General features: G+C 43.9%; 1 protein-coding gene across 1 annotated transcript in view; it reads left to right on the top strand.

Annotated features, from left to right (window-relative positions):
* The first annotated feature begins 542 nt into the window (after positions 1 to 542).
* Positions 543 to 22198, top strand: part of LOC126474033 (protein hairy) — a 33467-nt gene continuing 11811 nt past the window's right edge. Inside the window, exons 1-2 of the mRNA XM_050101440.1 lie at positions 543 to 1097; positions 17866 to 17961. Of these exons, the coding sequence (XP_049957397.1) occupies positions 918 to 1097; positions 17866 to 17961 (276 nt within the window). The 5' untranslated portion in view covers positions 543 to 917. The remainder of the gene's footprint in view (positions 1098 to 17865; positions 17962 to 22198) is intronic.

The raw sequence follows: 22198 nt of genomic DNA, 5'->3' as shown, positions 1-22198 counted from the left end.
CGTTATGAAAAGTGTCTGGTCGCCGTTATCTTCTCTGTAAGAATCAACAAAAAGTAAGCTTTCTCTGTTGCATTAGCTCAGGTACTGTTTGTGTGAAGCTTTTTCTCTATGAGATTGATCAACATGTCGCTAGATTGGGGAGCGATCTAATGGTTTATCAGAGCAAGAGAATTCTCCCGCTGTGCGCGAGCACAGCTCGATGACGAGTTACACGTAGACGGTGAACTGTCTTTGTGGGTGTAGTGAATCTTTTGGTACGGTAGTGTGTGGGTTCCGCCGCGGTCAGTTGGAAGTTGGTAGGGCTGTGGAATGCCGGGCGGCGCAGGTAGCCGGGCGGCAGGTATTCATTCCCACAGAGCTACGCTCGCGCGCGTCTGTGAGCGGGCCTGCCGCCGCGGTGCCCCAGGCACGCGCGGTGGTGGGGGAAGCGCCCGGACGCGCGCGTCTGCCCGCGGAGGGGGCAGCCGCCGCCGCCGGTGGTGGGGGGCCGGGAGCGTGGCAGGCCTCAGCGCCGCCACTTTTTCTTCAGTCCACGACCGAAGCTCGTGCGCCGCAGACAGTTGAGTTCGGTACAGCGCCTGCGCTAACTTAACGCGGTCGAAGACGCGCCGAGCGGCAAAAAGAGGAACGACACGCAGCTGCCGTGGCAACCACTTGTTACGCGCACCGATAAACCGCACGGGTGGAACGGAGCGAGGCGATTACTGCTGCTCGCGACCGTGACAAAACCACAAACCGGGGAATTTTTTTTGTTATTTTCTTGTGTGTGTGTTCTGACCACCGCCGTTGCTACCGTTTTGCAAAGGACAGTTCACTTCCGCGGCGTGCTTTCCCACCCCCGTGTGCGGGTGACCGGCTGAGCGAGGAAGCGCGGAGTGCGTGCGGCAGTGGAGGTGGTGTTGCATGGCAGCGCAGTGATGGTGACCGGAGGGCCGACTGCAGGGCCGGGGCCGGCGCCGTGCGTCGTGACGCCCGCCCCCACGCCCCCGCCGGGCTCTGCGGCCGCCGCCGCAGCCGCAGCCTCCACGTCCCCGGCGCCCGATGTCGGCGGCGGACCGATAGCCGTGCAGCGGCGGAGTGCCAGCGAAACGCGGCGGGTGAGTCTCGCTGCGAGCGATACTCATTTATCTAGAAGCTCAGTAGCTAGCATCTTCTGGGTTGTTCTTCAGTTTTTACTTACACGATCGTCGTTTCGACCCGTCTTGTTGGACCGTCATCGGGGTCTTCTGCTGCCTCCGGTTAACCGAACACCGGGGACATCAGAAGATTCCAGCAGACAAATCGAAATGTCGTTTGTGTAAGAAGAAACAGAACATGTACGTGACGACGCCTGACAACCTAGACATTTCTATCATCAATGACAACGGCTACGGAAGTCTTACTTTGTTTTTTAATCTCCCAGTCGTTGGTGACGATGACATGCCGAGGGAACGCTGCTGCAATGATATTTTACTGTGTGACTTGCTCAGGCTGATCTTTCTCGATACTGATTATTCATACAATAAAAATGATTGATTCCGGAGTATACATCTATCAGCAATTACATATGAGACACCGATGATATCTGCATGGATTTAGTAAAATACGTCCACGCAAGTAATCAGTGGAACCATACCTTTCCACTTCACCACGTAGAAAAATCGCATAAACTTAGAACAGTGCTTTTTTTATATATTTTACAACTCATTCCCAACTGACAGTGAAGCATTCTCACCCAAACCGAACAGACGAGATTTATTTTATAGACACATTTGATGATGGAATGTTTATTCCGAATTCGACAGCGTATGTTGTACGTATCATGAACATTAATAAAAAGTGCAGTTTCACGAAGTCCGACACTTTCACGTCATAAAATCGTAATGTTTTTATGTCGCACGTGAATGGAAGCGGATTGGAAAGTGACTTTCCTGTAACGCTCCCGAATACATTCTCACGTGCTCAGAGAGCCACAGTCGGATATGTCCAACGCATAAAGGACATTAATTCTAGTTTATGGTCACGACACAGTAAGATTGACATAACAGAGCGTCTGGCACTGTGTTTTCCGCTCAGGTGTACGGGATGATGCGCGTGTGTCTCATTTGTGTATTTATACACACGCGAGCTGATACTGTCTTAGGTTCAAATGGCTCCGAGCACTATGGGACTTAACAGCTGAGGTCGTTAAGTCCCCTAGAACTTAGAACTACTTAAACCTAACTAACCTAGGGACATCACACACATCCATGCCCGAGGCAGGATTCGAACCTGCGACGTAGCGGTCGCGCGGTTCCAGACTGAAGCGCATAGAACCGCTCGGCCACAACGGCCGGCTACTGTCTTAGGATGTAATCGGCTTTTGGTAACTATACCGTATCGCTATGCTGTAATGCTGCTCATCCCAGTTAAAAATTATGCTTCATAGCTAAGTTTAGTAGAATCAGAATTACGACAGTTGCGCGAGATGTACTGCTCTTCAAAATTTGAAATACGACAACTCGGAAAATACTACGCCCATTGTACACAGTTTATTTATCGAAGATGTCCGTGTTGCCTTTTATAACGAAGCTAGCAACGTCCTTTATCCTCTCTTCTTACCGAGTAAATACTGAGCGAGTGAAGTTTGTAGTACTGGTTTTTATTTTGTTGTAGTAGTTTTTGGTTCAGTTCACTAACGTAGCGTGGAAACAATGTATACTTAATGTGCCTCCGTGTATGATGTTAGTAGTGCCTATGTTTTTGCTCCGTAAACTACTGTTATTGGCGATAGTTTTCTCTGAGATACTGAATGACGTTCTTAGAGTGATTCCTAGTTTGAATTTTAACTACAGCCAACAAGAACGTCAATATGATATATCGCTTACAGATCAACCATACGAAGGATCCTACACGCTAGGGCAAGTATCGTGAAAAAACCCGTACAGGTGTTCCGTTGGAGTATACAGTTCCTAAAATGTTCTGCAATATCTTATTAAGTACGTGTTAATCGTACTAGCATCGCACGTGTTCACGATCTCAAATCTCTCTCTCTCTCTCTCTCTCTCTCTCCCTCTCTCTCTCTCTCTTTCCCCAGTAACGAAACTTCACTTTTGGTTATCAAGCTAGGACGCGAGCAGATATTTCCGCCGCGCCGCACCGCGTACTACACTGGTGTACGTTTCGATCGCCGTACAACGCAGTTTTGATCGATGTATTCCTATCGAATCAGCACGTACAAAAAGTCATAAGTTGCGTCAATATCATATTTCTGGCTATAGTCTAGAGAAGATATATGCAAATTTTTGGTAGTAATATATTGCTACGTTTCTCAGTTTCTTTCTATTTTTTTGTACCACGGGAACAACTCAAATTCGAACTTTTTCTATTGTATTGATCTGCGAAGTAGGGAAGTTCTTATTTTAAAATCACTTTTGCATATTGATAGAATGCTGCCTGGGAGTATATTCTTCGGAAATGTTTCATTATTTTTAGAAGCGGTGTTGTGTTACGCGGGTTCATAATCACTACTTTGGATCGCTACTTTTCTCGTTGGAGTTCACAGCAGCTTGACTAAAGACAGCTATTCAGAGACAATGAAACACGCTTGCCGACTACCAGAGCCCCCATTCAAAAGTCACAGATGCAGCTGACAGTTTACAAAATAACTACTTCTGCCGCCAGTAACGATCTGCCTTTTTATTTATTTCACGCACGACGCGTCTGCAGAAACGATTTCGATTTTCAAGTGCGTTATTCGTGTATTATGCTATTTATGCGTGATATTTTCGATATGTGAACTATAGCACGTATTGATATCGTAATAATCGAAAAACACGGAAATGGAATTCATTTCCCGAAACGCGCCGTGCTTGAAAATAAAAGGAAAATCGTGACAGGCAGTAGAAAAAAGCAGACCCATTAGTTTTACAGCCAAAGGCTGTCACCAACCCTTTCTAATGGATAAAAGAGTCAGTTCTATGGTCGTTTTCAACTGGCGCCTTTGCGTTACAACCAATGTGGCTGATTTTCTGAATGCATGTGGGCTATTTACCAAGTAGTCGCACTAGCAGACTTGTTTAGGATATCGTTCCTTTGTATTTAGACATGGGAATATTCCCATTGGAATATGTAAAACCGAAAAAAGACTTACGTGCACTATAGTTTTCATTATTTTGTGTCGCGTTTACGTTATGCTGAAAGGCGTAGTAAATGATTAAGCGTATGAGTTCCATATTCACCTTCGTCAGCCAATACAGGTATTGCTGTTGTGGTCTTCAGTCCGAAGACTGGTTTACTGCAACTCTCCATGCTACTCTGTCCTGGTATTACTGCCTCATAATTATGGATTCTGAAGGTACCAGTGCTGCCCTTATCGGCAATCTGAAACATATTCAGCAGCCATTAAAATGAGAATTTTTGCATACTTGAGCGGATATTGGTCGCGCGTGTAACTCCCCCTATCTGGTGGCCTCGCACGACGCGGGTTGCAAGGCACAGCAACAAGTGTCTCGTAACCCTCCCGATTGGCTGGACGCAGATAACATTTTAACTGGGTGCTTAACACTTCGTTTGAAGCTAACAGTTCTCTGGGAACATTATTTGATTTTGCTATCGTGTTATTACTTTTGCTTAGGTTTTTAGTATGTTATGATCTTCATATTGATCCCGTTTGGAATCTGTGGTGAATGTACCCTTATTCAATCACTGACAGACGACCCTATCAAATTCGATGGGAAGGTCTGGGTGGCGATCTGTGACCTGAAAGCTCTATCGCTCAATATCGTAACGTAGATTTGAGTACCGCTTTCAGTGTTAAGACCTTAAAAATAAGGAATAACACATATTTATTCATAATGATTGCGAAGAGTTTTGGCTTGTATATCAATTAAGTAGTTCCTTGTGCATTATCGCTATAATAAATTCGTCAGACGCTAAGTGGTGTCAGTTGAGTTTCGTAATCTGAACAGTTGCCTCAGTCGCAATCACCATCAATCTGAAACGGATTGTGGTGCAACGATTAAGAAATAACGACTAAATAATCTTGACAGGATGAAGTTGGGCATGCTGTTGTATTTGACCGCGAGATGACTAATTGTTTCTTTAGTTAAGGTCAGCAGACCTGTGGGTTAGTAACATATGGATACTGTCATATGGATTCGGGCATATGGCAATGGAACTAATAGTTCAGTTAAGACGACTAGAAATGATCTGAAGATGGGCGACGGTACCCGAAACAGGTCAGTTTGAAATAATAAAAACAGCGATCGAAAGACAGAAAATAGCACTGTTTTATACAAAAACGATCGCGGGTAACACACTACCGACAAGTATGTCCAGTTTTGATAAATTCTGATATTGCGAGACTACAGGTGTTTCAACATAAAATACCATTTTTATTATAATGTGGCCTTATGTTAGGGCCTGCTGCGGGCGATTGAGTTCTAAGGCTGACCACACAAACTCTGTAACTTCCATCTGCACTACACACAAAGTCCGCCAACTTCCCCAAAACTGACCTTACCGCCAGTGCTTCGCAATCAGCAGCGCAGCTGTAAAATTCTGTTGGTCATTCACTGCAACACATCATTAGCCATATTGTAATAGTGTAGCATTGTTAAGCTGAAGAGTAGTGAAATATACAAGAAACTAAGTTATTTCTTACATACTCTGTCTGAGAGAATGAGGATGAAAATGTGTACAAATAAAGGACAGTTTATAATAGAGAGTTTCAAATGCAAGTGCTTTTATTCAGAAGGTTTTGCTAAGCCAACATCTAAGCTTGTTACAAACATACTTCAGTAAATGCAGTCTGTCCTATCTGCCATTGCAGAGTTTTGCTCTGGATAAAGACTTATCTTTCTTTACGAATCTGAAGCGCGAGTCTTGTTACGAAGTACAATTCAATGTTCCTTCACTACAGCTGCCGGCCGCGGTGGCCGAGTGGTTCTAGGCGCTTCAGTCCGGAACCGCACGACTGCTACGGTCGCAGGGTCGAATCCTGCCTCGGGCATGGATGTGTGTGATGTCCTTAGGTTAGTTAAGTAGTTCTAAGTTCTACGGGACTGATGACCATAGATGTTAAGTCCCATAGTGCTCAGAGTCATTTGAACCATTTTTTTGACTACAGCTGCTATGAAACACATAGAATGTATTCGCAGTTGCGAATATGAACCGCCTCCAGCTGTACAATGGAATGGCGATGACGAAAATTTTTGCCGGAGTGCGAATCGACCCGGATTTCCCGCTTTACGCGGGCGGTCGCCTTACCCACTTTTTAAATTTTTTTTGTTCATCTCATTTTGTTCTAGATTGTTCGTTGAATTTGTTCGGAGCGGACGTCCGATGGGAGCTGTTCAGGTTCTTCGTTGATCCGTTCACTGAGGTTTTTTATTATTTTATTTATTTATTTATTACAGAGGGTATCCAACCCTCTGACCGAACACGCTGAGCTATTCTGCCAGCATGTTCCGTATTGTTCGTTGCATTTGCTCAGGGTGGACGTCTCATGACACCCGTTGAACTAAATCGTTGTTCATTCACTCAGTTTTTTTCTTTTTTTTTTTTTTTACTACAGAGAGCAGCTAACACTTTTTGGTGCTCTCATTTTGTTTGTTAATGGTCGTTATATTTGTTCAGGGTGGACGTCCCATGACGCTCGTGCAAGTTCACCGTTGATCCGTTAGTTTTTATTAGAGGGGACAGCTAAGCCTCTGAGCGTACACGCTGAGCTACCGGGCCGACTATTCGCTTCGGCTGTCCGTGCACAGGTCGCTGACAGCCAAACTTAGATGTCCTCATACTTGTACTCGCACGTCCCATTTATGTTATTCCGAAGGAACATTGCATAGCGCTACTTCACAACACGGGCACTGCAATTTCGTATTTATCAACCGGTATCGGGCCTGCGACTTAAAAATAAAATGTCTCTCCTGTACGGGAATAACACTAAAGGAATGCATGAGTACAGATATGGCACGTGGACGATGATGTATGGAAGTTCGGGCGTGGTCGTGAGTGGTGTTTGGAGAGCTTGATAGTAAAGCGACCGTTCGCCTGAAGCGGGAAATGCGAGGTCTAGTCGCGGTTCGTCGCAATTTTCATCAGCGTCATTCAGTTATGCAGATGGAGGCGGTTCATATTCGCAACTGCGAATGCGTTTCATGTCTTGTCTTTCTTTGGTTTTATTGTCAGTTTTTGGCAAGTGACCTGAGCCGACACTGTTGAGCCGAACGTCTGTTTGATACTCTTCACGAAGTACTGGGTGATCAAAAAGTCAGTATAAATTTGAAAACTTAATAAACCACGGAATAATGTAGATAGAGATGTAAAAATTGACACACATGCTTGGAATGACATGGGGTTTTATTAGAACCAAAACAAGAAAAAAGTATTGCTAGACGCGTGAAAGATCTCTTGCGCGCGTCGTTTGTGATGATCGTGTGCTCAGCCGCCACTTTCGTCATGCTTGGCCTCCCAGGTCCCCGGACCTCAGTCCGCGCGATTATTGGCTTTGGGGTTGCCTGAAGTCGTAAGTGTATCGTGATCGACCAACATCTCTAGGGATGCTGAAAGACAACATCCGACACCAATGCCTCACCATAACTCCGGACATGCTTTACAGTGCTGTTCACAACATTATTACTTGACTACAGCTATTGTTGAGGAATGATGGCGGACATATTGAGCGTTCCCTGTAAAGAACCTCATCTTTGCTTTGTCTTACTTTGTTATGCTAATTATTGCTATTCTGATCAGATGAAGCGCTATCTGTCGGACATTTTTTGAAGGTTTGTATTTTTTCGGTTCTAATAAAACCCCATGTCATTCCAAGCATGTGTGTCAATTTGTACCTCTCTATTCACATTATTCCATGATCTATTCAGTTTACAAATTTATACTGAGTTTTTGATCACCCGGTGTATTACTCACAAACGTGTAAATATCTGGGTGAGAAGTATCAAACAAAGTGTTGTGTATCAAAACTCTCGCACGCATTTGTCGGTCCCCAAAGCGTAGAGGTCTCGTCTGCCCAAATATATGTACGCACAAAGATGACTTCGAGTTGCCGATTTACAATGAGGGGATTAGTGGATCTTACCCCGTTCTTTTCTGAGTTGCAAGTCCGCGTGCTTAGCTGAGTGGTAACGTGTTTGCCTACCGTGCAGTGGGCCCGCGTTCGATTCCCATCCGGGCTGGAGATTTTCTTCGCTCGTGTACTGGGTGTTGTGTTGTCCTCATCATCACCGACATACAAGTTGACAAAATGTGGCGTCACCTGAAATAAGACTTGCAACTCGGCGGCCGAACTTCCACGGTTGGGGCCTCCCGGCCATCAATGCTGCACGACGATTCCATTTCATTTCTGTGTTGTAGAGTTTCGTGTCTGCCCGGCCATTGTACGATCGTGCGGATCTTCACCGATTACCTGAGAGTTGTGAACCGCATAATGAGCAGTGCCGGGGAAACGGCCCCTGTCCGCCGCCGAGAAACGCCGCTTAGCGGGTGTTAGAGGAGTCGCACTAATCGCCGCTGCTGGCGAGACGTGCTGGGCGCGCCACGTGAACTGGCGGAGCCGCCGCGCTTTAATGAGAGCGTTAGTGAGCCGGCGCGAAAACCTCGCCCCAGACCGCTACGTGGCCGCATAATTGCGTTGCGAGGTGTCGGAGAACGGCGGCAGAAATTACGCTGTCCGGGTGAGGCCCCATCCGCCGTATTGTCAAGGAGAGAAGATTGTCACGTTGCCTCATTTTAACGGACGCTAATAACAGGTTGTGAAAATTTGCAACTTTGTAAGCGGCTGATGTTTCGAGCCTGAAGCATGGCGGCAAAGCGCTCCCGTTCACCTTATACACGCCGATAGGGCGTACGAGAACATGACAAACAATTATGGAAGAAACTCTGCATGGACAGCAGAGATATGTGCTACAGCCATCACTGTGTGAAGCTGTTTTACAGATTCTGCTGCCCGTGTGGTTTATTATGGTATCATATGCATACGGGTAAATGAGGTAGACGGGAGCGCTTTACCTTCATGTTTCAGGTTCTCTCCGAAGATGGCTGAACGTTTCGCAGCCGAAATATTGGCTGCTGATGTGTACTAACGATTGACTTTCAGTAATTTTTATGGGTCATGTAATACGCCGTGAAAATATGGAGCCTCACAATAATCATCATAAAACTTTCGCCATACAACATTTACTTCCAACGAGTGACACGTTTTTACCAGTTGGTAAAAAATCTAATTTCTTTCAATATCTACTGCGGACATGTACCACAAAGTATGGAAATTCACAAACGACAAGCAGGCAATCCTAGAAAATTCAAAATTCTAGTTTCAGGGAGTAATTTATAATGTTCTTTCGACTAGAGATTTTTGAGATAAAATTGGTTTCACATCTCAAATAAAGGTGTACATGAATCCATTATTTCCACGCTCCATGCGCGAAAAGAGCTGTAGGGAAGCAGATGTTAGGTACGAAATAACAACTAGTTTTACAATGAGTCGAAGAGTATATATGTAGACGCAGAAACGCTGAAGGAATTTCGGATTATTTGGGTCGATACATCAGAGGGAAAAATTTTAAAGGTAGCCTAGGTTGGAAAGTGTAAAACAAATTATCGCGTAATAGAGACATGGTGGTGAGAATATTGGCCCGAGGTAGGAGCAGAGTGGCACCAAACCAGTCATATGACTGCAGGGACAGAAAAAAATATCTATTCATGGTCAATTTCCAGAAGCTAAAATTCGTAGCAGTGTATTCACTAGGAACGATACCAAATCGCATGGTGAGCTATTGTACGCAGTTTTTGTAACTGCGAGATTTTTGTACGTAGCGAAGATACAGGAGGTTCAAATCTTGTGTTAAAATGTGTAGTGACGCTGTTGTGAATGGTTGAGCGAGAGCAACCACTGACTAGAGTGTGGCAGACGCTTACCATCTTACTTTTTAAGTTCTGAAGTTGAAGATATAATCGTAATTGAGATACAGCGAACGTAACGACGCTTCATTATGTTTTTGAAAAATTTATCATGTATGGAATGAGGTCACGCAAGTGTATTTTTCGCCGATGAATGTGATGTTACTGGATTGTACAAGAGGAAGGTGAACACAGAGTGCCGCCTCTATCGATTAAGTGACTTGCTTCCCTCGCAGTGAAAAGAAATTCTCTATTTCCCTTTTGTTGCTTGAAATCTCGATCCTTTCTTTCTTCTTTTGTTTTGCATCATTCTCTCTATCTACACTATACGGGAGTCTGTTTACCTTACGGTGTAGTATAGCACCCGTCGCTCTGGGAAAGTGTACGCCCAATAGATGGTACTGTATGCATGGCGAGGTCTTGGGATATTCTTAACACAGGGCAACTTGTTCTAGTCGTATTTTGTGCATTTCTTGAACTACAATCGAAAAAATAAAGAAAAGTATATGTATTTTATATGGAAGCGAGTAGCCCTATCGGCAACGGACCTCCGCTCGACCCAGCCACTAGCGACATCTGTCGCCTTCTTACAGCAACTCTGCTCGTGGGAGAGGCGGTCGTTTGAACAGATCGTGCGCTTGGTATAACCGCGTGGTATCGTTAGCGCCTCAGAATCTGAGGCAAGTTTTGTTGATTTGGTAACGGATAAACTTAGCTCTGGGAATATGCTTTTACATATTTCGGAAGTACAGTATATCTCTGTACATATGTAGTTACTGTTTAGCTTAACATGGGAAAAGCTAGACTGTAGATCTAGTAGCTGCGATCTTAATACCTTTTACTACAACTCTGCCTCTCGTTTACTGGCTGGCAGGCTCGTAGATGAACTATTATAAAACACCGTATTGCTAGTTTTCAGTCATACGTCTTGCTACAATTTAATATGAATCTCACGCCCATCGCTTCATAGCGATGGTTTTAACAGAACGTCAGGGAGAGATTTTAGGACGCGTCTTTTATTTCATTTGACTGCAATGTTGTAGCCATTTAGTGAAATGCAGTTTCACCGTTCCTTTCTCGCAACGAGCAGTTTAGATGCAGCGATGATTGGCTCGCTGCGGCGCTGTCGCTGACAATCGACGAACTTGGCTGATACGTTTCTGATGGGTGACGGCGGCCAATGATTGATGTACTTTGGCGTTAGCATCAAACTTTTTAGATCCCAGCTATTTATCTGTCATAACACCCTTTACCTGATGTTCATTTGAATCATTTGTGTTGCTACTCCTTTCAGAGTGAACTTACATTGATCACGTAAGTGATTTCACAGTGCATTTTTAATCTGCATTCAAAATTTGCAGTTATTGCCAGTGCCACTACCACTGTATGTTAATCCGGATACCTTCCGTAAAATTCTTCTTACATAATTCAGCACTATTTTTGTGCATATATTGCGTCTACAAAAATATGCTGTCTAGTTAACTTCTAGTGAAGTAGATGATGCATCCACGGTAAAGCTACTGTGATTACGACATTCTCATCTCAGTGTCTATCCTCCAACCATAGCAAATTTAAGTTGCTAGAAAATTATTTCTTGTTTTGTTATCTTTCCATTAGCAATTGATAGCGCTTTGAATTTATATATATATATATATATATATATATATATATATAGTGGGGGGGGGGGGGAGGGGCGGTGGCTGGGTAGCTGTACAAAGATATGCACGTTAGCTCATATCCAAGTAAGTGATGTAGTGACTTTGTCAGCAAGACATTGGAGTCACTGTTGTCGGAACATGCATGGCGTAACGAAACGGAGTTTTAGTTTCGATGCAAACCATGCTACACTTTTAAAATATATTTAATTGTACATCGCGGTGCTAGTGTTAGGATTTATAATAGAAAGATGATGTTTTGGCTTACAAACTGCATAGTGGGAATAAACGTATTCTTTCTCTTTTCTTCCAGCTATTGACCACACTACCTCAGAAAATGAGTTTATCTCCTTAACATTGTACAAAGAACATGAGAGCAGCGTACAGTATCCGAATCTGGCCTGCTTCATACCGCCAGTTTATCGAGTTTGTGTTTATTCGTGTAGTCAAACGGTTCAGCACAATGAGCATCATAATTGTATTGATGGGGAATATTTTACACCTACTTGCAGCTAAGATTGCCCAGTTTGAATGGTTGCAATTTATTTTTCTTGCGCTAACAGGATTTTTTTTATCTTCTTAGTAGATAAAATTAAACTTATTTACTGGTTTTATACAGTGTTCTTTTTTAGACTGAGTTACATTTGCATTTATAGCCAACATTGTCGGTAGTGTTTATCTCCCTTATGCCGACTTGAAATAAAACACTCGAGAGTCTAATGTCTTTGGCGTGCTTTTGATATTCCATAACCAGTGAAACAATTTACGTGGCCTGTTTTGAAACGGAGGGACTAAGGCATAAAATAGACTAAGTTACTATGCCTCAACGGCCTTGCCGCAATGGTAACACTGGTTCCCGTCAGATCACCGAAGTTAAGCGTTGCCGGCCTCTGCTAGTATTTGGATGGGAGACTGACTGGATCTGCAGAGCGCTTTTGGTAAGCGGGGTGCTTTCAGCCCTCGTGAAGGCATAGAGGAGCTACTTGATTGAGAAGTAGCGGCTCCGGTCACGAAAGCTGACGGCGGGCGGGAAAAATTCTCATGGTGACAGTTTGTTCTGAAAGTCTCTAGCATCATTGTACCACTCAAAATACGAACGTGTGTAAAGTCCAACTGGCATATCATGCATTTGTTTAGACACCTTATATGCGTTAAATGGAGCTTTCCCACTTTAAAATAATGCAGGAATAGCCTTAAACTAACGAAACGTTGGAAAATGTATTTACTTCATGGGTTTATGGCTTTGTCTTCTGGCTGAAGTTTGAAATGATGTGTAGCGTTCAGGTGGTTACAATATTAAACAAAACGTTTTCTAAACGGAATCCGGGAACTTGAACAATCGTTGTAGTCCAATGTGATGCAAAAAGAATAATGTAGTTTAGCTGCGTGAAATTGAAAACCAAACCCGCGCAATCGTTCTGTCCAGGGTAGAAAGAGATAGTTTTACTCAAATAATGAGCCACGCATACACCAAATTTTGGTTGTTCCCGGGGTTGTGCTTTTGTGTCATCCAAATCGTCAGCCACAGGGTTACTAGGGATGTCTTATTGCAGCGATTTTTTTTTTTTTCAGACTGGCAGAATACGCCAATAGAGAGGGATCGTCGGTTTTGTGCGTGGAACAACGCCGGAATTTCGCATAACTGCGTGAATGCGTAGCCTCGTGATTACTACGCCGTTTGGCACGCGCCTGAGTGCTGTGTGAGTGTGCGCTGATGCGATCGTTCCTGGACGAGCAGATGTTCCAGGAGGAAATGAGCGTGCAGTGTGTCGATAAGCGTAATCGCCAGACCTGCAGTAACATCCGGCGTTTGTTTCTCGGGCGTATCGGGTGAAAGAGGTCAGGGACGGGATTCGGCCCGCGACCCTCTGGATAACCCCCGGCGGGCTCACGCGCCGGAAGGCGTGGTCGGCTTGCCTAGCGACGCGACCGAGGCGGTTTTTTCGCCTCCTTCCGTGACCCGCGCTCTATCGGCAGCGATAAACCGCCGCCAGTTGACGCCCGTGTCGCGCACTCGTGCAGCCGCTGGTCCCTTCTGCAGCGCCTGTCTCTACCTCGCCTTAGTTTCCGCTGTGCCATTGCCCGGCTGTGATGACTGCCGCGATAAACAGAGATCGACTTACAGTGCCACGGCACCGCTGGCCCTATTCTGCCGACCGCGAGTCACATCTCGCCATGCGGGTAAAGTACAACTGGCGATATCTTCGTCGTCTTTGAGGCAAAAAATCACATTTATTGCTCTTCAATATTTCTAGAATACTCGACGTTTCGAACCCTTTGCTGGGGTCCTCTTAAGGACTCTAGTGGCACCGCGTGACCAACCGCAGAACGGGAGTCAAAAAGCTATTATAAATAGTCCCTACCAAAGGAGGTTCTTTGGGAGCCGTGGCAGAAATATCAGTGGCCAGAGTTGGAGCCGACCACTAATTTGGCTACTGAAACCGCTCAGAGTAATTTTGCACTTAACACGGTAGAGTAGAGGCAGCACACCTACAGATCTTTTTAATTCGAGTCTAAATTAAATTTCATGTCAGTACCACAACCATATGGCTTTAATAAATGGATCTAAGCAGGGGGAGTGTTTTGACTTCACAGCGGTTTTTACCGAGTTTGTCGTCAAAATTCGTTTACCTAACGAGTACACTATGATTCAGAGTTGTTTAAAGTTCTTATTTTTATACTCTCTATTATTTAATGAGCGTTTTATTACTGTGATTGCGTATTATTATTAACTTATTTTTTATTTTTGGTTTGGTTACTGATACATTTTGACTGTTTGCTCCTTTTGAGTTCTTTTAGTTATATTTGCGGTGGTTATGAAGTCTATATTGCTTACTGTTCTCCGTAAGTTAAAGAACGCGATAACAGCATATGCATTCGCAGCGGCAGATCTCGTAGAGTATCCTTGCTGGAACTTCTCCACCTGAGATCGCTAAAGATAATTTATCGCTCTACGGAAATCGATCGGTACAGCCAAGTGCTATGCTCTGTCGTGGATATGGAATGTGGCGTCCAACTTGAGTTCGTGAAATTATTTAGGTCTTCGGAGAAACATTCTCGGCGAATCCCAAAAACGTGCAAAACTGCAGGTCCGCACCATCAAACCACACAACACTTCCGAACGATTTGCATCTTTATAATCACTGAATATTTCTTTTGAAATGATTAAGGGTTATGAACTCTACACACCTGATACTCCTTTTGTGCTTTTGTACGTATTTATTTTCTTCAGTACCATAAAACAAGGATTACTGCCTTAATGGCGGCTTCGAACAATCTCCTCTCAATCCGACATAGAACATCTCTCTTCCAGTGTCCAACATGTAACAATTATCTCTTTGCCGTAGCTTAATACAGTCTGTATATCTTTGTTATCGAGTTCGCGCGGAGGTGCTTAAATTACACGGGTATTTATCCATCGCGCAGGTATTTTACATTTATCGTTGTATTAATAGCCCGTCGCACTTATCGAAATTTATGTGGTATCTGCATCAGATGCTCTGTCAAACCTGTTAATTAGTATCAGCTTCGATCGCCTTAATTCATTAGGTACAGGATGTTTGTCACCGTCTTTATGTCTACCTACCGTCAAAAAAACGCGAACTGATTTTCGTAACTGATGCATACAACACAATCATCATATACAAGATTGACAACACTGGATCTTCTGAACAAGATTTAGATTCTTTGTATCGGGTTACGGTGTTCAGTTTCCTTTCTCGAAGTTTCGTAGAGGAGTATCGATCGTCACGTACATATCGATGCATACAGCAAACTTAATGCTAATTTCTCCTGATGGAAACAGAGATAATATCTGAAACCTCTGAATCTACGTCTACATCTACATAGATACTCCGGAAGGCACCGTACGGTGCGTGGTGGAGGGTATCCTTGTACCAATACTTGTCATTTCCTTTCTTTTTCTACTCGCAAATGGAGCGAGGGAAGAAAGACTGTCTGTACGCCTCCGTGTGAGCCCTAATTTCTCTGATCTTATCTTCGTGGTACTTTCGCGCATTGTATGTTGGCGGGGCGGCAGTAGAATCGTTCGGCAGACAGCTCCAAATTTTCTCAACACTGTTTTTCGAAAAGATCGTCGCTTTTTCTCCGAGATTCCCATTTGAGTTCCGGAAGCATTTCCGTAACGCTTAGGTGTTGTTAGAAGCTACCGGTAACAAATCTAGCAGCTCGCTCAATTGTTTCGATGCCTTCCTTCAGTCCGACGTAGTACGGATCCCAAACACTCAATCAGTATTCAAGAATAGGTTGCACCACAGTCACGTACATGTGGTCTCCTTCACAGGTGAACCACCCTCTCCTGAAATTCTCCGAATAAACCAAAGTCGAGCACGTTTCCACGAAGTCGGAAACAAAAATATTGTCTTGTTTAGTGTTTTTTAAAACGATTTGATAATTTCACGAAGAATTAATTAATAAATGTGCACATTATTTCAGCTAACGAATTCTTTATTTGCGCCGTTAATTAGGCGGGTATTCTGATTCTTCATAGGGCTGTCTCTTTATTCCTCTACGATCCACGCAGTCAGCAGTACTGCTTCTGTGCTCTATGAGAAAGATATTTCCTGTAGGAGTCGATGTTGACTATCGGTACTTACATTTTCTAAATGAAGTAACAATTTTATGAAGTCGTCATGTAGGTTTAGATTTATTATGTCAATCCGATACGTGATTGACACATCAAGGGAATTTATTGACAGAACATGACTGCCTTGTAGTGAAATCCGGAGGAGTGTGTTACAGTGCACGTACCAAGTCCATTTTATGCTTATAACTTTGACCTAGACCAGAATCTGGTTGTTCACTTTCATTATAGCTAACCGCATCTGTTGCGGGAACGCAGGCCTAACGTGGTCTTGAGACCAAATAATATGCACTGACCACATCAGACTTGCTTTAAAGGATTCATTAAACAAGCATATTATACAGAGGCCTTACAGGCTTTTCTGCTGCAGCCATAAGAAGTGAATAAATGCTGTATATTTCGAACTGCATTTCATGATGCTCGTAAAGTATATTCGTAGGGTTTCCCACAATCCTGGATGAAAACAATAGATAGTTTTCGTGAATTTACTTAACGCAGTAGTTGTCTCAAAGTTGCAATTAATGCATAAAGTAACAGAAAATGATTTGAGATTTCGTCGAGGCTTATGAATCACCTTAACCGGAGCTTGGAAACAATTCTCCTGTTGGATAGTTTCAGTGCCTTACGTTCCGTTTTCGTCAGTATAAGATAGTTAGCTAGAATCTAGTGAACATTAATTTAAATTGCTGCCTCTCCAGTACCAATCGGCTACAATTTCCTAATGGAATCCAGTGTGTAGCCTTTTGCAGTGAGTATATCGAATAGCGTAAAGGTTCACAAAGAAAAATATTGTGAAATTGGTCCCCACTTGGCGTGTCGTACGCGATCAGTGATATGACGAGCGGGTTGCGTTCTGGTTAATTGCAGGGGTTAAGCGTTCGACTGGGTTAAGCATTCGAGTACGAGCGCCTGTTTCCGGAGCATCAGGTACTCAAACGTTGAAAAGAAGGGTGACACTACTGTCATTCACTTCTACAACTCTTGCAATAGCCTGTGCTGTTTGTGTCATGTAAGAAATAGCATAAGGAATTAATGACGATATTTGTCCCAAGTTTTCTTATTCTGTCCTCTCTCTCTCTCTCCTCCTTGCTTCTTCCTTATTGTAGTCTCCCACTATGCCTCTGCCAGTCATTCCGCCCTTCTCTGAAGTTTTATTATGTGCTCACTTACTCTCTTGTATATCTTCCCATTTTCTCTCTTTTCCCTCACTTGCTCTATACAGTGATTCTTTCTACCTTTTCCTTCCGCCATTTGCCAGCTGTGTTCCTTTGCTCTTTTACATTGCCTTCACTACCTTCCTTCTGTTTATGCATACACGTCCTCACGAGGTAGCCCACTGTATTGGCTGTTGGTGTATGACAGTCGCCTGGCTTTGATGAAGAGCTCATCTAGCCGTGTTCAGGCCTCATCGCTCCCACACCACTGATTCGAGGCAGTCGGTCACGTCAGGAGAAACACGGCGGCGCGTCGTCACAAATATTGAATTAGTAGGCGTCTCGATGAATAATTCACCCGTTTCCATCTTCCGCCGCGGGCGAGCGTGCCGTGGTACCGGCACCCAAATCACATTACGGGCGGCGCGAAAGAACGCTCTTCGGCCCGCCGCCAGCTCGATCGATCCATCGACGCGTTATCGCGCCATTCGATCGATACACTACACGGCGGCATGCGTATGTATGTGCGTGTTTATGTATAAAGCTTCTGACTTGGCGCTCTCTTGTGTTGCAGAGCAACAAGCCCATCATGGAGAAGCGGCGACGTGCCCGGATTAACAACTGCCTCAACGAGCTCAAGACTCTCATCCTGGACGCCATGAAGAAAGATGTGAGTATCATGTCTTCTATATATGTACATACGTGTGCGTGTGCATAGATATTTATAATACATACGCGTACTGCCTTGTAGTGATGGAGGGTGCGTGCGGCTCTATTACGGCGGCCCCTCATCTCTGTCATTTAGGCGTGTAAAGTGTCAGGTGAAAATTACAGGTGTGGTGTGCCGCGCGTTTAATAGGGAACCGGCAGAGCGACGGCCGGGAAGGGCTTCTAATTATAACGTGCAGCCAATCACGTGGCGACCCGGCCAGCGCGCCCGTGTTCTCACGTTAGTATTCCTCGCCTTTATTCAATCACTTTGGCGCTACCTGCTCACCGAGGAATTTTAAGTGATTTGGCAGGTGGGAGGGGAGGCAGAGTGCGATCAGAAAAACGGTCGGAAATGTCACCAGTCTCCATTTCGGCATTCACGAATGCTCCTTACTTGCCAGGTGTTCAGTGCGAAAGAGAATAAGAATTCGGTCCTAAAAATGCTCTCGTCATGTTATATTTCGAAATTCGTAGGATAAACGTGCCATCGTGTGGCAAAACACGGTGGCGTTTAACAACAGAACGTACCAGTGTAAATCGCAATTTATTTTCATCACTACTGGTGGTGAGTGGTTTCGGTTATAATAACCAGCAACAGATGAAAATTAATTTACGTGCGCTCCATACTGTTGTTGACTGCTACCCGGTTGGTAGCACACAGCGGCTTCGAGCGCTCGCTCTCTCCCCCTCTCTCTCTTCTCTTCTCTCTCTCTCTCTCTCTCTCTCTCTCTCTCTCTCTCTCTCTCTCTGCCAGGCCATGAGGGCCCACTGGATGTCGACCAGCTGCCGTGTAGTCCTCTGCGTCACGCGGATGCGGTTTGGAGGGACACGTGGTCAACACACGGTTCCGCTACTACCCCGTCAAGTAGCTCTTCTGTTGGTATCACTAGACTGAATGCATACCGTGCCAGTCCTCCCATGAATGAAAAATCCTTGGCAGTCGAACCCTGGTCCCCCACATGGCAGCCAACTACGCTGGTCACTCACTACGGAGGCGGACGGATTCCTTACGCGGTCTGACTAAATTAATTTTGGTCTGATGATTGTCATTATAATGGAAACCTTTCACCACTGGAAGTAAGAGAACAAATTGCGATTTACACTGGTACTTTTTGCCTTCAATCTTCTTTTGGTTTAATGCGGCCGGCCACCAATTCCTCTCCTGGGCCAACCTCTTACAGAGAAGCTCTTGCACCTAGAACTCCTCAATTATTTCTGGGATGCATTTCTGTCTCTGCTTCCCCCCACAGCTTTTACCATGTCCGGTTCGCTCAGGTACCATCCAGTTATTTTTTGATGACCTAACACACGTACTATCATCCTCTGTCTTCTTCTTGTCAATGTTTTCGACATGTTCTTCTCCTCTCCGATTCCGCGTAGAACTTTCTCATTTCTTACCTAATCAGCCTACCTAATACTGTACATTCTCGTCTTACTCTTATATAAAGACAAATTGTCGAAGTTTCAACAATTAACCAAAATATCTTACTATGGGATTTAATGTCGTACTCGACAACTCATAGATGTTAAAATGCCAAATTTCTAGGAAACCGTCTAGATACGCTGGCGAAAAAAATAATTATTAATTGCGAGTTCGATTATCTGATAGTCTACACGTATCATAAAATTATGTGAAGCAGCTTCTATGACACTGTTCTTACTGTGGCATCAAATAAAACAAAAACTGTCCTACATCAGTTTGTACAGTGTCACCTGCCATTAATAGTAAAATGTAATACAAGGTCAAAGCTATTATTACATTTATTTTTCTTTTGCCTGAATATTGCATTTTGCTATTGACGGCAGATTACTTCTTACTACCGTTCCCTGTCGCATTTTTGTTTGCACTGATAACCGCACCTTCAGATCCATTGTGGTAGCAGGGTAACCGTCGATTTTATGTACTACACGTAGCCTCCATAAGTCACGTTCTAATTAGTGACTTTTGAAGGTTGTGCACAGCACACAAAACTAACGGGTTGCTCTGCTACTACAGGAGAAATACGACAGTAAACTGTAATAAAACCATTAGATTAACAAACATTTTATGATCAAAGTTGGTAGTTAATAAAGGTTTATTTCATCAGCAGTTCTTGGCAGATCTAAAAGTTGGTTTTTTTTTCAAATTCTTCTTTTCTTCTTTTTAACCTAGCAAATAGTGGCAGCAGATATAATATTTGTTGCCCATGTTGCAATCTTCAGACCTGCATCTGAGAACCTCTAAGTCTATAAGTGATCTTCTGGCAGATCGTCCGTGTACGTACTTGTGACCTTCTCATCGCCAGCCCGGGTGGCCGAGCGGTTCTAGGCGCTACAGTCTGGAACCGCGCGGCCGCTACGGTCGCAGGTTCGAATCCTGCCTCGGGCATGGATGTGATGTCCTTAGGTTAGTTAGGTTTAAGTAGTTCTAAGTTCTAGGGAACTGATGACGTCAGAAGTTAAGTCCAATAGTGCTCAGAGCCATTTGAACCTTCTCGTCAGACACTGTGTAACGCAATGAGGAAAACCTGTCGCCTGTCAGTGATTACTAAAATTTTTGGACACGGACAGTTTCGACAGCTAACATTGGTGGCTGCTAACCCCACACTATGTATAACTAGAATCTTGAACAATGTGTAAAAGTGTGTTTCACTAGGGAACAGTTACAGAAAGACTGGAGGTTCCACTTGGGGTCTGGACGAATGGTCCAGCTTGTATATGAAAATACCTAAAATGCAAAATCCCAAATTCAGGACCTGGTGTCCACGTCTTACAAAGTGCCAGTATTTCAAAATGCTATTTTTCTCTTTAAGGGACGTGTTTCAAAACTTTTAACATAATCTTTGCCATATTAGAGAAGTCAGCAATGTATTTATGGAAATATATATATTTTTCTAAAATCCATAATTTTATGAGTTAACGTATGATGAACCAATGTTTTACTTGCCAGAATCCAAAATCATCGTTGTACCAACAGCTGGGTAAATATGGCACTTAAACCAAGATTCATTCGAACTAAATAACAATTGTTTCCGTAATCTTCCTCTATCGACCACTGGCAATGTTTCTCTGTCATATTCCACTTTGGAGGAATATTCACAGTACCACTCATTGCAGTATTGTTGCATTTTAATTACACGTTCTTCCAGACTTGATTAGTCTAAAGTTCTTTTAAAACTCAAATCCAGATGTACTAAATGGTATCCAACGTACGAACAATTTCAGGTAACTTTCAATTCAAATGCCCTATTTTCAGTGACTTTTCAAAAATTATTTTTAACATTGTAACCGGACCAAAGATTAGTTTCGGTATGGGTAAAATTGTTCTCGCTGAGACAACGTAGCCAGACTGAAGAAGACTGCCGAGCAACCAATTTTCCTGCTACATCATGACGCGGTCATGCACCTTGAAAAATATATTATGTAATTTTTTCCTGTCATTTCTAGATCAGTACCCCACAATCTGGCGAAACCTGGCTCAAATTCCGAGGTGCAGACAACACTGTATACACCTGGAGACACGTACATTTGAAGGAGATAGCGGGAATGCACTTAAACTGCCAGGAACATGGAAACACACATCGATTTACATTGAACAACTGAGTCTAATTTTAACCTAGTTCATCATTTGAGTTTTAGCCACGTTTGCCGATTTCAGCATTTTCTTACTGGCGCCGTTGGGGGTGGTACCAGAGAGTTTTTGCGTTTGGTCACATTGTGAACTCAGAGAAAGATGTTTATTAGGTATGCTTCAGGCACTTCTTTACATACCGGAGCTGCCCCATCGAGGGAATTCTCGCAAATTCCAGAAAGAAAGTCAGGAGAACGTCTGAGAAGTTTATGACGTAGGAGAGAGGAACTAGTAAAAGTAAACTGTGAGCTGCGCGTGCATAGCTCATTCGGTAAGAGAGCTGACTGCAGAAAGCATGGAGACAGGTTCTAATCCCAGTTCGGCAGACAGTTTTAGTCTGCTAGGAAGTTTAGCCTTCCAGACTATTACCGAAAGTGTTAATAAATGTGTACACGCTATCTGAGCAACGTCTCGCTGATCCTCAGTCAGATGGCAACTCATTGGTTCTTCGACTTGAAATAATAACCGATTTGTTTCAGTTCCGCTGTTAGCAGAAAATTATGCGTTCAAAATGAGTCCTGAGTTGTATTAGTGAGGAGGCAGAGGGATGTTTCAGTGGTACTCGCAAGCTGCGGCTGTTCATTCT

Source organism: Schistocerca serialis, chromosome 4 (assembly GCF_023864345.2).
Source record: "Schistocerca serialis cubense isolate TAMUIC-IGC-003099 chromosome 4, iqSchSeri2.2, whole genome shotgun sequence".
Classification (NCBI taxonomy): domain Eukaryota; kingdom Metazoa; phylum Arthropoda; class Insecta; order Orthoptera; family Acrididae; genus Schistocerca; species Schistocerca serialis.
This window is presented reverse-complemented; position numbering and strand designations above follow the sequence as displayed.